General features: G+C 37.1%; 1 protein-coding gene across 1 annotated transcript in view; it reads left to right on the top strand.

Annotated features, from left to right (window-relative positions):
* Nucleotides 1-15950, top strand: part of GRAMD1C (GRAM domain containing 1C) — a 132052-nt gene that overhangs the window by 65925 nt on the left and 50177 nt on the right. Inside the window, exon 7 of the mRNA XM_044670087.1 lies at nucleotides 10399-10517. Coding sequence (XP_044526022.1) covers nucleotides 10399-10517 — 119 coding nt within the window. The remainder of the gene's footprint in view (nucleotides 1-10398; nucleotides 10518-15950) is intronic.

The raw sequence follows: 15950 nt of genomic DNA, 5'->3' as shown, positions 1-15950 counted from the left end.
ACTTTAGCAAAGTTGCAGGATACAAAATAAATGAACATAAATCATCAGCATTTCTTTATATTTCCAACACATTGTAGCAGCAAGAGTTAAAAAGAGAAATACCATTTAAAATCACTCTAGACAATATAAAATACTTAGGGATCTATCTACCAAAACAAACATAGGAACTAAACTAAACACAACTAAAAAAACACTATCCAAACAATTAAAACTAGATCTAAACAATTGGAAAAACATTGGTTGCTCATGGGTAGGACAAGCTAACATAATAAATATGACCATTCTACCCAACTTAATTTACTTATTTAGTGCCATGCCTATCAAGCTACTAAGAAACTTTTTTTACTGGATTAGAAAAAACTATAACAAAGTTCATTTGGAAGAACAAAAGATCAAGAATATCAAGGGAAATAACGAAAAAAAAAAACCATGAAGGAAGGTGGCCTAGCAGTACCAGATCTTAAACTATACTATAAAGCAGCAGTCATCAAAACAATATGGTACTGGCTAAGAGACAGAAGGGAGGATCAGTGGAATAGACTTGGAGTAAGTGACGTCAACAAGACAGTCTATGATAAACCCCAAGAGCCCAACTTTTAGGACAAAAATCCACTATTTGATAAAAACTCCTGGGAAATTTGGAAAACAATATGGGAGAGATTAGGTTTAGATCAACATCTCAGCTTCTCTAGTAATTTGATTTCTCAAAGGATATTTCCTCTCTGCCTAAACTTCAGCCTCTCACAGTCCTCTGGTTCCTCGCCTGCTGCTTTCTAACACACTCAGTTCTTTCCAGTCCTTAAACAACCTTCACTTAGGTCCTTCCATCCCCTCAAGCAGTTCTGTATTTTGCCATCCCTTTATCATCCAAACACTTAGAAAATGTTGTTTGTTACCTCCATTTCTTTTTCTCTCCTTAGTTCTTTGCAGTTTGGCCTTTGATCTCATTCAACTGAAACTGCTTTCTCCAAAGTTAATGAATGATTTATTAATTTCCAAATCTGATGATTCTTTCTCAATGTTGATCCTTCTTGATGTTTTAGTTGCATTTGATACTATTGAGCATTCTTCTGAATAATCTACTTTCTATAGGGTTTTGTGACACTTCTTTTCCTTTCCTTCTACCTGTATGAATATCCTTTTTAGCTGGTCTCTCATCCAGATCAGAGTCCCTAATTGTGGATGACTTACAAGGTTCTGTAATAGATCCTCTTCTTTTCTTCTTCTGTGCTTCATCAACTCCCCTGAGTTTAACTACCTTCTCTCTGTGGCTGTCTCAAAGACTTATGCATAAATAAGTATAAATGCCCATCTCTACCTACTTATACATATTTATGTGTTCATGGGTATATCTATGTAAAGATGGCTAGATAGATATAGATATATGGAACCACTTTTCCCTGACTTTCAGCCTGGCATCATTGAATATCTCTTGCAATTTTCAAATGAGACATCTCAAATTCATCATATCTGAAACAAATTTATCTTTCTCTCCAATCATTTGTCTTCCAAAGTTCCCTATTTCTTTTGAAAGTACCAATATTTTTCAAATTTGTTACCTTGGTATTAGTCTTGGTTTTTTGTTATCCTTTACCTTCATATAGTCAGGCACTTCTACTGTCATACCTTTTAGTTTTTTCTGTTTTCCCTCTTCCATAAATTTGATTTTTTCAATTAACAAAGCTTTTCCTTTCCCTTCTCCTTACCTCTGTCCCTACTAACATCCTATTGAAGAAAAATTAAAAATAAAGCCCTTGTAACATATACATAATTGAGCAAGACCAATTCCCACATTAATCATGTGCATATATACATATATATATATATATATATATATATACATATATATCTATATATGAGGGGGCAGCTAAGTGATGTGGTGGATAGAGACAGCCAGGTGTAGAGATGGGAAGTCCTGGGTTCAATCTAGCCTCAGACACTTCCTAGCTATGTGATCCTGCACAAGTTACTCAACCCCCACTGCCCAGTCTTTACCACTTTTCTGCATTGGAACTTGTACATAGGAAGGTAGGGGTTTAAACATACACACACATATCTATATTTACATGCATATATACACACACATATATGTCTCAGCCTGCACCTATGCCTATCACCTCTCTGTCATGAGGTGGGTAGCTTGTTTCACAATGGAATGTCAGTTGGTCATTGCATTTGTCAGAGTACTTAAATCTTTCAAAGTTGTTTGTCTTTATAATATTGTTATTGTATAAATTGTTCTCCATATTTGTTCACTTTGGTCTGCATCAGTTCATACAAGTCTTTAGGATTTTCTGGAATCTTCTGCTTCATAACTTCTAGGAGCATAAAAATAATCTATTACATTCAGGTGTTGTTATTTGATCAGCCATTCCCTGGTGGATAATGACCCTCAGTTTCTACTTCTTTGTTATTACAAAACAGTTGCTTTAAATATTTTTGTACACGTGAATCCTTTTCTTTCTCTGATCTCTTTAGGGTATAACCTTTGTAGTGGTAGTCAGTCAACATTTTTTGAGTACCTCTCTTATGGGGAAAACCAGGGAAGATAACTTAAATACTTTATGTGGGTCCAGAAGGGTGTTTAGGAGACAGGCATGGACAGTAGGGGGGACCATACAAGTTAGGGAGACTGGGTTTAACTGCCAAGGAAAATGTCTGTTGACAGAAGTGAGAGTTAGACAAGGGGTCTATGAAAACCAGCAGGCAAATGACAAAAGAGTTTGTAACAAATTTAATCAAAGGAACTATGGTAAAGGATGGGAATAGGGGTTTCTACACTTCCAGACTAAGGGCAAACCACAGGGTCAGGTGAGGGACTTATCTACACTCAACTGAGACCTAAGCAAGACAGGGCCCAGAGAATAGCAGGACTGAAGTGGGTATCCTCACAGAAGAGTCCAGACATACTCTAGCGATGTTGCAGCTCCTCCAGGACCACTAGCTGTACTCCTTCAGGTGGGTAGATTCTGGGAGCTAACCCAGTCCAAGTTAACCTGCAACTCAGGTTGGGATTAATATTCTCTACCAAAATCTCCCACAAGTAGATGACAGTCTTCCTTCAGGATCCCAGGGAATCAGGGTACAAACTCCACTTCCTCTGAGGTCTCCCAGGATCAGTTACAACTTGTCCCAACCACCATGGAGTCCGTCTCAGAGAGAGAGCCACACTTTCTGCTTCCCCATTCCATTTGGAATTCTCAAGCCCTTCCTGCTAGGTCTCCTAAATAATGATTGAGTAGTCTTCTCACAACACCTACTATGTGCCAGGCACTGTGCTACACCTGGGAATGCAGAGAGAGGCATTCTTTCCTAGTCTGATGAGGGAGATGGCATGCAAACAAGTCTGAGCAGGTAAGCTCTATATAGCCTATATTGGAAATAATGGAGAGAATGCACTAGAATAAAAGGGGATGGAGAAAAGCTTCCCATAGATTGTAATATCTTATATATAGATTTTTGCTGAACTTGGGAAGAAGATGGTGTAAACCAATAAATAGAAATGACCAAGGAGAACCTTCTAGGACAACCTAAAGGGTATGCATAGTTTTGTGAATTTTGGGGCATGGTTCCAAATTGTTTTTTAAAGTTGGACTGGTTCAAAGCATCACCAGCAATGCATTAATAGACCTATTTTCTCAGAGCTCTTTTGTTGTCAGCTTTGTCAATCTGGTTGATGTGAGGTGGAACCTCAGAGGGACCTTAATTTGCATTTCTCTGATTATTAATTATTCAGAACTTTTTTCACATGACTATTGATGGCTTGTGTTTCTTCTGTAAAGAATATTTTATAGTTATATTTGCATAATTCCTCTGTGTGTCTTGGCAGGTAGACTCTCAAGTATTTTATACATTCTATGATGATTATTATTTTTTAACCGTTAACTTCTGTGCATTGGCTCTTTGGTGGAAGAGTGGTAAGGGTGGGCAATGGGGGTCAAGTGACTTGCCCAGCGTCACACAGCTGGGAAGTATCTGAGGCTGGACCTGAACCTAGAACCTCCCGTCTCTAGTCCTGACTCTCAATCCTCTGAGCTACCCAGCTGCCCCCATTCTATGATTATTTTAAATCACATTCTTATCTCTTCTTTCTGGTATACATAGAAATGTGAATAATATTTATGTGGATTTACTTTAAATCCTACAACTTTGCTAGACTTATTGTTTCAACTAATTTCTTGTTTGATTCTTTAAGGAAACTTTTGTATCATCTACCAAAAAATGATAATTTTGTTTCCTTCCCATGACAATTACTTCAGATTTTTTTCTTGACTTAGTGTTATACTTAGCCTTTCTGCTACTACTTCAAGTCGTAGTGGTGATAATGACATCCTTACTTTACTCCTGATTTTACTGGACGGGCCCAGGAATTTTTGGAGTCACAGCTAGAGGATAAATTTTCAGTGTGATCATTCAGCGTGTAAACACCTCAGAAATCAGCAATCTTTATGAAAAAGAATCTGATTTATTGTTTTTTTGATTGTCCAGACTTAAGAAGATGATGGACAATGTGATTCAACTTAAAAGTGAATCCTGGGGGCAGCTGGGTTGCTAAGTGGAAAGAGAGCCAGGCCTCTAGAGAGAAAGTCTTGGGTTCAAATTTGACCTCAGACACAGCCTAGCTGTGTGACCCTGGGCAAGTCACTTAACCCCAATTGCTTTTTACTTATTGCTTTGCCTTGGAAATGATACTTAATATTGATTCTAAGGCAGAAGGTAAAGGTTTTTATTTTTCTTTTTTTTTTTTTTTAAAAGTATATCCTACATTTTGGAAAACTAGTTGGCAAACATTTACCAGCACACATGCTGGAAAGGATTCTGATTTATACTCATTACATATAATGCTGGCCCTTGGTTTTTGATAGATATCACTTATCACATCAAGGAAAGACCCATGGATTCCTGTTTTCTTGTATTTAGAAGGAATAGGTATTGTATCTTGTCCAAAGTGTTTTTTGTAGCTATTGATATAGTCATGTGATTTTTGTTATTCTTTTATTATTATAGCCTAATTTGTTGATAGTTTTTATAATATTAACCAATCCTATATTCCTGGTATAATTCTGACCTGGTCATAGCATATAATGTTTTTGATCAAATCTTGCCTTCTTATAAGATCTCTCTCTTCTCATCCCCCTCTTTCTGCTGTCGCATATACCTTCACTCAGGTTCTATTCCCTCTCCATTAGTAGTGACAACTGGCCTGCTTCCTACTTGATCTCCCCACTCATTTCTCATTCTAGTCCATTCTCTTCCCAGTCCATTGCTTCCCAGTGATTTTCTTTCAGCTTAGATCCAACCATGTCCCTCCTGTCCTTGGTAAGCTCCCTGTTGCTTCTAGGATCAAATATAAAGTTCTCTGACTTTTAAGGCCCATAATAGCCTGGCTGCAACCTAGCTTTCCAGCCTCATTCTACATTACTGTCACCTTCCCAGTCACCCAGGATTGTAGCTGAGGTGTCATCCTTGACTCCCCACTATCTCTCACCCTCTCAGGTGACAGCTCTTGTATATACCCCCTTCTTTCCTTTAGCACTGCTATCACACTCATGCAGGCCCTCATCTCACATCTGGACTATCTTTGCCAGAAATCTCTTCCCACTAGAATCCATCCTGCACTTAGGTGTCAAAATGATCTTCCTAAAGACGGGTCTAAGCATATCACTGCACACACCTTCCTGCCCCCAACTTAGTAAACTGTAGTGGCTCCCTATCATCTCTAGATAGAGCTAATTTAACAAATTTAAATTTAACAAATGTCTTGGATTCTATTTAATTTCTAGTTTCTATAAACTGAGAATGTGTTTTCTAATAATATATACATTGCTCCAAAAGTACAAAAGATACTCAATGGAATTCATTAAGATTGGATTTGAATAGTATTGGAAAAGGCACAATTGGCTGTCTATACATCTTTTTACTTTTATATTCACATAACGAATTTTGAAACATGAGCCAGACTTTATGATTTTTCCTTTACTTTTTTTTTCTGGACCCTTCCCCCCCAAACCAAAAACAATGAATGAATTGTGATTAGTAAATTGGAAGTGTCAGAAGAGAATCTCTGTGTTATTACTTATAGGCCTAATTTTTAAAAATGGAAAATGAAGGTTTCAAATAAAGTAAAAATAAAGGAAGATTGTAATTTGTGTGTGTGTGTGTGTGTGTGTGTGTGTGTGTGTGTGTGTTTGTGTTTGTCTGTGTGTGCATATATTTGTAAATTTACGGGTTTGGGGAATTCCTGGTATGGAAACTGTCACAGATCTTCAGCTTGTCTAACTTGTCATTTTTGAAAGTTTCCTGGGAGACTGAGAGGTTAAGTGAGTCATCCTTGCTTTAGGAGATGGTGTGTGTCAAGGGCAGTATTTGAACCTATAAGTGCAGCTCTCTTTCCACTATTTTGTGTCGCTTTAAGCTATAAAATGTATGAGACTTCTAAAATCAGAAGGAACTCATACTTTATTTGCATGGCACAAAGTTCCTGATTAACAGGCTACATTCTGACCTTTTTACTTGTTCAAGCATTATCAAGTACTTAAATTGCTGCCCTGTATGGCCTGCTTTTCTTGCTATGTTCTGAAATTCAGTTTACAGTTAATCAAGGCTGAGATATACACACTGGGAATAGAAATAAAGGGATTAACACAGAATTATTATTAGAATTTGTTTGTTTTATTACTGAAGTCATACAAAGTAGCAAGTAACAAAGTATATTTTCAGTAATAAATAGATGTTTTCATCTAGTTTGAATGGAAATGTTAGGGAGCAGAGAGCTATGATTTGCATAGTAAAATCCAGAAGATGGAAATGTAATCTTTCTGGTATTTCTAAATTCCAGAAATTAAGTCATTTTGGAATAAATATTTGACATAGAATGCAAATGTAATCTAGGGGTTTAATTCAGCTAAAGAAAATAGGAACTGTATCTTTAAAAAAAAAAACAGCTCTGTTTACCTGTCCTCTTCTAGTAGGAGTGGCTTAGGAACCAGTTGAGTGAGGTATAACTTCCAATTCAGTATACCAGCTACCTTGAAGAGAAAGCTGATGCTACAGACCAGGAAGTTAGAAATAAATAAGCTTAAAACCACACCAGAACTTGTCTTTTATAAATAAAAGCATCTTACGACAAAATAAGGAGCTGGGAAATAGCAAATTCATGCTTGTCTGGAATCCCTTGTGATAACTGAAGTGTTTTGTGCCTTACTCGGAATACAAAGCTTCCTAGGCCGAAAATTGATCTTCTGACTTTTGAAACTTATCTGATATCTTCGTGGCTCATCGTTAAGCAACCCTCTGGGTGAAACATTGAGACTGTCCTTTATTCAAAGGTAGATGCTTTATTTTCCTTATAAATGTAAATTTTTTCTAAGGTTAAACATATTAGTTCTAGATAAAAGATATCAATTCTGTTATTGTCTATTTAAATATTTAGGAAATTCATGCTGGTAATGTAACTGAAGTTTGAATTTGGAGCTGGATTATAAATAACTAGATTGTGTGTGACTTCTGGATAATGTCATGGAAGGGAAAGAATTGTTTTAAATGGAGCAGGAGATTTTGAATTAATGGAATCTTGGGATCCAAAGCTTGTAAGGAAAAGTCCAAACCAGTCCCCTTTATTATTATTATTTTTTTTACTGAGGAAAAAATTGAGGCCTTTAGCACTAGTACATTTTCTGAGATCACATAACTACTAATCAATAGCAAATCCAGAATTTGAACCCAGGTCCAAATGTAAAAATACAGTTTGAATTCGTATTTAATTATAGAAAGGAACACTGGGTTTGTTGTAGAGGCCTTGGTCTTGAATCTATCTCATTTTTACTACTTATTACCTGTATGAACTTGGGAAAGTTGGAAGAGAACACTTTTCTTGGTCTTAGTTTCTTGTTCCATAAAATTGGAACACTTCGACTGGATGATTTCCAAGCCCCATTCTAGATTTAAACCAGAGGTTATTTGTGTCATGGACCCCTTTGATAGTCTGGGGAAGCCAATGGATGGACCTCTTCTTAGAATTATGTTTTTAAAAGCATAAAATAAAAGACATGGACCCCAAATTAAGAATGACTCTTAAGTCCTCTCATCTTCTAATTTTCCATGAACTAAAGACAAACATGGCTTTTACACATTTCTATTAGCCTTTTAAAAAGAAAGACATATCTTTTTACAAGAACCTTACAGCCAAACATTTGTTTTCTGTTAACTTGTAGGTAGAAATATACTTAAAACATTTCCATTATTACTTATGTGGAATACTGCTTTTGGTATTAGTTTTTTAATTCTAGTGTAAATTTCAGTTTACTATTTTAGTGAGTGTTTCTAAGTTTCATTTTATTGTTTCATCCTCTTGTTCAGGCCTGTCTATTTTATTTTGAAGCCAAATGTCTCAGAAAGTACTCTTATAATGTTAGCTTTCTTGAAATAGATGGGGATAAAGCTCATTTTTACATTGTCAACAACCCTTTTGACTATTATGGCAGTGATAATGTTTCAAGAAAACTGTCTCTGGGGACAATCAGCTTACAAGATAAATAAGAATTATAGCCTTATAGAATGTAAGTATTTGAAAGGGAATTCCACAAATGGTTCTAATGGGTCAGAAGTTTCACATTCATATTTGCTCCATTTAGTTATAGGGATAGAAACCTGGGTTACAATGAAGAAAATGAAGGTTTCATCTTTTGTAGGATAATCAGCAAAGTACTTGACCTATACCAGGCTGGAGTCAGAAAATAATTTGTCCTGAGTTTCCCCGAGTACCCCTGGGTAGCACTGATGGACCTAAGTTGGATGAAGGCAGAAAGCGACAATAAAAAGAAAGGAAAGAGGGAAAATAATGGAGGAAGAGAGAAGCACATTTTAGGGAATGATATTCAAAGGATTTAAAGTCCTGTACAATCTGCCACAATTTTATCTCCTACTGTTTATTCTGCAGCAAGAATTCTTCTTGTCCAGGTAGGCTGATTTCTTCCTTATTTCCATTTAGTTCCTATCTTCCTGTCTTTGCTAGTACTGTTCTATGTAATTTCTTTTCTTCCCCCTTCTCTTCTTGGAAAGGTCTCCTTCATTTTCCTCTTTTCAAATTCTACCTGTTTTTAGGACCTCATTTCAATCCCATCTTTTCTACAAACTTCCTCTGGCCACTTTATGGCCCATAGGAATATTTTTATTTACTCTTTCCGCTTCATTTGGTGTATTAATCTATGATTGCTTTTGGTATTTTTTTGCATGTTTTAAGTATTTTATACCTCATTAGAAAATGAACTTCTTGAAGTTAAGAGGCTTCATTATGAAATGGAAGACACTGATTTTAAAGTGGGAGGTTCAATGTGAGAAGCCCTGCTCTTCCATTTACTTACTTTGTGACAATGGGCAATTCACTTTTCCTCTTTGAGCCTCAGTTTCCTTATCTGTAAAATGAGAACTAGATGACCTTGAAATGTTCCCTCCAGTTCTATCTCTATTATCCCAGGACAGCTAATGCTTCATTGTATCCCCCACAGTGCTGTGTACTTAGGTGCCCAATAAATGTCTTTTGAATAAATGAATGACAGAGTCATTGAGCCAACAGTGACTTCAGGGACCTTGGCTTGACTATGACCTAAACTTTTTTTAATAGTTGTAAATAAACATACCAACCAAAATGTAACATGTGTAGATGATGGCCAAAGTCTATTAATATTTTGAAAATTAAGACCACCTGCCACCCTAAAATTTATATGAAGGTATTTGTTCTCAAAGGAGTTAATGAATGTAGGAAGCCTTTTGTGACTGTAAAGTTCTACATAAACGATTGTGTTTTGCTGAATAATGTATCAGTTTCTTAATTTGCCATATTTGATAACCTCAGGCTACTAGCCTATCTAAACTGAATATTTCAGTTAATTTTTGAGTCTTCTCAAGGAAAGGAAAAGATGTCAATGGGTAGAAATTGGTAGTTTGTATTTCATGAATATAATAATAAGCACATATTGCAAAGTTAAAGGAAACTTTTCTATTAAAAACAGAAACTTTTTTGTACGGGGGTGTATTTTGTAAGTGGGTGGTAAAGTGTCTATTGCATTGAAAAAAAAGGTGTTAGTAAGTTTACGTTAAAAATAAATAAATTGAGGGCAACTGGGTGGCTCTGTGAATTGAGAGTCAAGCCTAGAGATGGGAGGTCCGAGGTTCAAATATGGCCTCAGACACTTCCTACCTGGGCAGGTCACTTACTCTCCATTGCCTAACTCTTACCACTCTTCTGCCTTGGAGCCAATACACAATATTGAATCTAAGACGGAAGGTAAAGTTCCAAAAAAAATATTGTAAGTTCATGTATTATGGGAATTTATTTTTTCTAGTATTAATGCCTTTTTTTAATTTTCAGCGTATGGTGTGATTTTCCTGTCATTTCAGAGCTTGACCAAACAGGAATTCTGGCAGTTGGTCCAGCAGAGCTATGGCACTGAGCTTGGTCTGAATGCTAAGGAGATGGAAAACTTGTCATTGACACTTGAGGACAATGAGCAGCCAAGGTATTTAACATTTTAAAATGTCTATAGGTCTTTACATACCACAGTGAAACCTACTTAATTTGAATGAAACTAGTTCAGAATGTACTAGTTTAGCATCTACTCTTGTGCAGCAATCACAGATGGAGAATCAGGTGGAAATATTTAATTTGTTTTATTGAGGAAATTAAAACATGCAAAAAATAAGAAGAAATATCTGTGGAACCCAGTCATATTCAAGACCTGGCTTTAGTAAATAATTAATGATCTTGAAGTGGTAATACATAGTATTAACTTTGCAAATGACATTAAGATTTACAAATAGTAAAAGATTAAAACTGGGAAAATGGAAGGAAGATCTCAAAAAACTGAATGAAGGTATAAAAATGGGAAGCGATCGTTAGGGTAGGTTATTATTAAGTAATGTAGAATGATGGGCTCTGATCTGACAGTTTTAATCCAGCAAAAGAATCTGAAAGTCAAAATAGTCCTTAGAAATATTAGCCTAGACTGTTTAGATAACCCAAAAGGCTAGCAAAATTGTGGGTATCATCAAGAACAAAACTGGCAACAAAAAACAAAAAACATGTTTTATGCAGTGGTGATTATTGTAAATCAAGAGAGAGGTAATGAGATAGAGGAAGATGAAAGGAAGTGGTACCAATTTCCTACAAATAAAATGAGCACTGTTTACTCTTAAGAGTTTGTAAATACTTGAGCTAAGGGAAGAATGTGCTAAAATTTAATAAAATCATAAAGAGGGTGGTTTAGGTGAACATAGTACTTGTTTATCCAATTGCTCAGTGTTACAGTTATAAGAATAAACAGAGCCTCTGCCAAAACTGTAATAATTAACAGAGCCAGTAATTAATGTTATGATAGAGGAGAGATAGAGAGAGTCTATGAGTTAAGACTCTCTTCTAGTTCTCCCCTCCACTGAATATGCACTGCAGTAGGCTTCGAGGGGGTGTCACCCTGAAACTGGGTGACCTGGATGGTCGTGCCACCCCACAGGAGTTGGGGGCAAGGCTTCCCTATAAGATGAGGCATGGGGGACCCCAATCCAATTCTGAATGAGGGCTAGGTTCACACAAGCCTCTTCCGAGGTCAGTCAACTTCACAGCAGGTGGTCTGGCTCCAAGATGGAGGCAGGCAGACCACGCTGTGATTCCCCTCCCCCTCGTCTCTCAGGCACTCTGGAACGCTATCTGACTAATAAATGTCTTTTATTAATGTCAGTATAGGGATTGGGGAAAGGGGTGAAGGGCAGAGGGATTTTGGGGTGCCCTCTTCTCTATTTCTATGGGGTCTGTCACTCAGGTGGGAACCTTTGGGGTAACCACTCCTAAGTGTCTCCTTTCGCCTTCTCCTTCTGTTTCTGCTTTTATCTTTTTCCATAATTGCAAGTTAGACCAGAAAGGGTCTCTCAGCAAGGTTGGGTAATGGGAGAAGGAGCAGCCTAAGAGAATCACTCCCAAAATGGAGTCCCAAAACTTAGCTGACTTGATGATTAAAGTCTTGCTGGGTGAGATGCAATGGGATGCCTTTGACCAGGGAATCAGGGTTTCGCTGTCCAAAGAGAGATCCTCAGGACTGGATCCGAGCTGAGATGCTCTCCTCCTCTCTCCTAGTCCTCCACTGGAAGCCTCCCTTCCTCCTTCCTCTTCCGGAGAAAAACTCCCAGAATCTTCTGGTCTTAACTGTCACCAACGGTCACCAACCGTCAGTCACTCCTCTTCTGGCTCCTTCTGTCCCATCCCCCTTTGCACAAATTCTATCCTTATAGTATCCTGGTTTTGTGTGGTGAGACTTCTTCCAAAAGTCCCACTTAATTCATGCATCACTATTTCCTATTCCTATCTTATGTTCCCCCTCCCTCCAAAATAATAAATCCTTATCTTGTCTTATCACTATACTAATTATCAATCTATTCCTATTCTAAGATGGGTTTTGGAGAGGTTGGTAGAGGGATGAGGGTTGCAATTTATATAACAATTTTTACAGGGTACAAAACAATTTTGTAACACGAACTAGGTAGCTAAGTAGATAGAGCACTGGGCCTGGAATCAGGAAGACCCAAGTTCAAATTTGGATTCAGATACTTATTATGTGATACTGAATAAGTCACTTAACCCTGTTTGCCTCAGTTTCCTCATCCGTAAAATGAGCTGGAGAAGGAAATGGCAAACCACTCAAGAATCTTTGCCAGGAAAACCCCAAACGGGGTCATGAAGAGTTGGATTGAACAACAACAGCATTGGCCCAGCTCAAATGTCACCTCCTCTGTCCCCAACAAGAAGTAATATCTCAATCCTCTGAACCCACTCAGTGCTTTGTTTTGTATTTATCTTATGTTATTTTTACTTTTTGCTTTGTGTTATGCTTGCTCCCATGCATGTCTTACCTTCTGTACTACTATATAATATCCTTTTTGACAGGCATTTTGCTGTATTCACATGTATATCCTTCTCAGGATGTAGCATAGTTCCCATGTATAGCAGGTGCTCAGTAATTCTTTTGTGCATGAATGAATATTTAAAATATATATTGCAGGAGTAGTTGATAAGCTTATGGAGGATAGGTCTCTATTAAGAGTCACTAGAGCCATTTTGAGGTAAATTTCTGAATTTTTGGAGTTTGACATTGTGAATTGTGATTAAATGACATTTAATGTCATCTGGTGTTATAGATTATTGGACTGTGTGGGCCATGGGTCTGATCCAATACGACATTTCTGATGTTTAGCTTACTAAATCATGAAACTCAAGAAGCAGGTTTAAAATACACATGGTTCAGGAACATTTACCTGCAGGTATGGTACAGATTTTTCTAATTGTTTACTTTAATAATATTGCATTTATTAGGTGCAAATCTTTGTACTTGGAATATTCTATAAGACACGGCAAACTTGGGACCCTTCTCCCTAACCTCATTAATACTTTTATTCTATGTTCTTTTAAGTAACAAAGATATGCTTCTTTAAAATGTTCTGACAGACTTTTTACAAGTCAAAGTCATTTCCTAAGAGAGAGCTTTTAGTGTAATTCCCATTATGATTGTTATATAGATTATTCATAGTTTAAGATTAAAAAAAAGAAATTCTAGCCTCTTGAAAGAGATTAATATTTATTCTTTGAAAATGCACAAATGGACATCTTTAGGGCCAAAGTTAGTCTACCATAAAAATCCTGACCATTAGTATTTATGTGACTATCCAATTCCTAAAGGGGACTTGCCATTGTCTTCTGGCCATAGTGACCGAGTGATTCATGCCTCTTCTGTATCCTTGGGTCTCATGATAGAAAAAGAGTCCAAGAAAACAAGACACTCTTCTGAAATGGGGAAATAGATTCCAAACCTAGTTCATTTTTGAGTGTTAGAACAGTACCAGATCCTGTCTTTCCTCAACTTTTAAATAGTTGGCTAAAGCATCTGATATGTAGGGAATCAGGGAAGTTCCCCAATAAATATTTGTCAGAAATTTTATTAGTATTTTCTAATAATTCCTTCCTGATTTTATGACCAATTATATAAATATCTAAAACAATTTCACGTCCATTTCCCCTATTAAACACAGTATATCAGGGAAGCTTGCCCAATGAAATTCTTTTTATTGAGGAAACCACAGACCCAGTTTTATTTTTTAAAAAGTTATATACTTTATTCCAAGGGAATTTGGCAACAGAAATTAGCACTGCTTTGAGCAGAGCAGTAGCTTCAGGGTCTCAGAATAGGTAGTGGTGCTTATTCCATACTCTGCTGAGCTTTGAACTTGTGTACCTCTGACTCTGTATTGTTCTTTCTTATCTTTTCCCTAAGGAGGGAGGTATATATTCATATTCAAGCACCAATGGTCCTAGTATCTTGAGCATTCAAAACTCTTGTCCATTCCCAATGTGACTCTTGGGGATGGAAGTAATGAAGAAAAGGAACATAAAAATCAGTGACTGTCCAGGAAAAACAGGAAGAGCTCCTCATGTAAGGGGCAACCATTGACTTGACCAAGGTTGTGAATAGTTGTGAATAAAATGCTTCTATGTTGCTAATTAGTGTCCAGTTCCACTATATATATATATATATATATATATATATATATATATATATATATATAAACAAATATGTAGATTGGTGAAACAAATTTTAAAGTGAAGTATTCATTTATTTCTTTGGGTAATTTTATATCACCTATAGGTTTTAGAGAAATCTCATAAGAATTATGTGTTTTTTGTGAAACAGTTATCAATGCTTGTGTGCAAGGTAAGGTACTAGTTAGACACTGGGCAAATAAACATGAAGAATAACACAGTAACTTCCCTCAAGGAAATTCCATTTCATTTGAAGGATAATAAATACACAGAAATGATCCAGCTTAGAATAAGGGCAAGGGAAAGATCCAATCATGGTGCCAAAAGAAAATTTAAGGAGAGGGGATCACTTTCTGCCAGGGAGAGGAGGGAATACTTCATGAAGGGTGTGATATCTGAGCCCAGGCTTTAAAAGAAGAGAAGAATTTCAACAGTCAGGGAAGAGTAAGGAATACCCTGCAGGTTTGTAGGGGTGACCTGTGGGGATGCAAGGAAGTGGCCAAGTGCAGGTTATTATCTGGGAACAGCTGGTAATTGCCAGGCTGAAACCTAGTGGATGAATGATACTGTAAGACTGGGAATATAAATTGGTGCCACACTGTAGGAGGCCTTTAATGCCTACTGAGGAATTTCTTATTTTACCTATAGATTCTCTCAGTCTGTAGTGAGTCACTGGAGCAGGGGAGTAGCATGTTTAGAGGTCAGATCTAAACTGCTGTGGGAAAATGTATTTCCAAATGCTGTAGGAGCCTTTAGACAAGGAGATCAGGGAGGCAGATGGCTGTTAATGTTTCCAGAGAGAGAGAGAGATGATAAGAATAATGAATGGAGGGCACATAGATGGATGGGAGAGACATTGATAAAGTAAATTTTATAAGATATAGCAGTAAGTTGGGTGTGAAAAGTGGTGGAAAATAAGGGGAAAGGTATAGTTAAAGACTGACTCCTAGATTTTGGGCTTAGGTCATTTGGAGGATGATTGTGTCATCAACCAAAGATTGGGAAGTCAGAAAGATGACAAGGTAAGATCAGTACATTTTGAGCATAAGGGGATGGATGATCAGACTTGAGATGGAGATGCCTCAGAATCGGAATTAGAATCAGAAATCAAGGCAGTGTGTGCTACTGTGGATGGAACTTTGCATTTGGAGTCAGGGGACTAGGGATCAAGTTCTGGTTTTCTGCCACTTTAATCTAACTGTGTTCTGCTCACAAAGCTTCTGTGGCTTTTCCTTGTCTTTAAGATCAAGTATAAATGTCAATATTTGGCCCTTAAACCCTTCTCAAACCTGGTTCCAGGCTACCTTTCCAGGCTGTTTTTATTGTTACTTCCTTTCAAGCACTTTATGCCCCAGCCAAGCTGGCTTGCCTG

Source organism: Gracilinanus agilis, chromosome 3 (assembly GCF_016433145.1).
Source record: "Gracilinanus agilis isolate LMUSP501 chromosome 3, AgileGrace, whole genome shotgun sequence".
NCBI classification, from domain to species: Eukaryota; Metazoa; Chordata; class Mammalia; order Didelphimorphia; family Didelphidae; genus Gracilinanus; species Gracilinanus agilis.
Note: the sequence above shows the minus strand (reverse complement) of the source record. Positions and strands in the feature narration are given on the sequence as shown.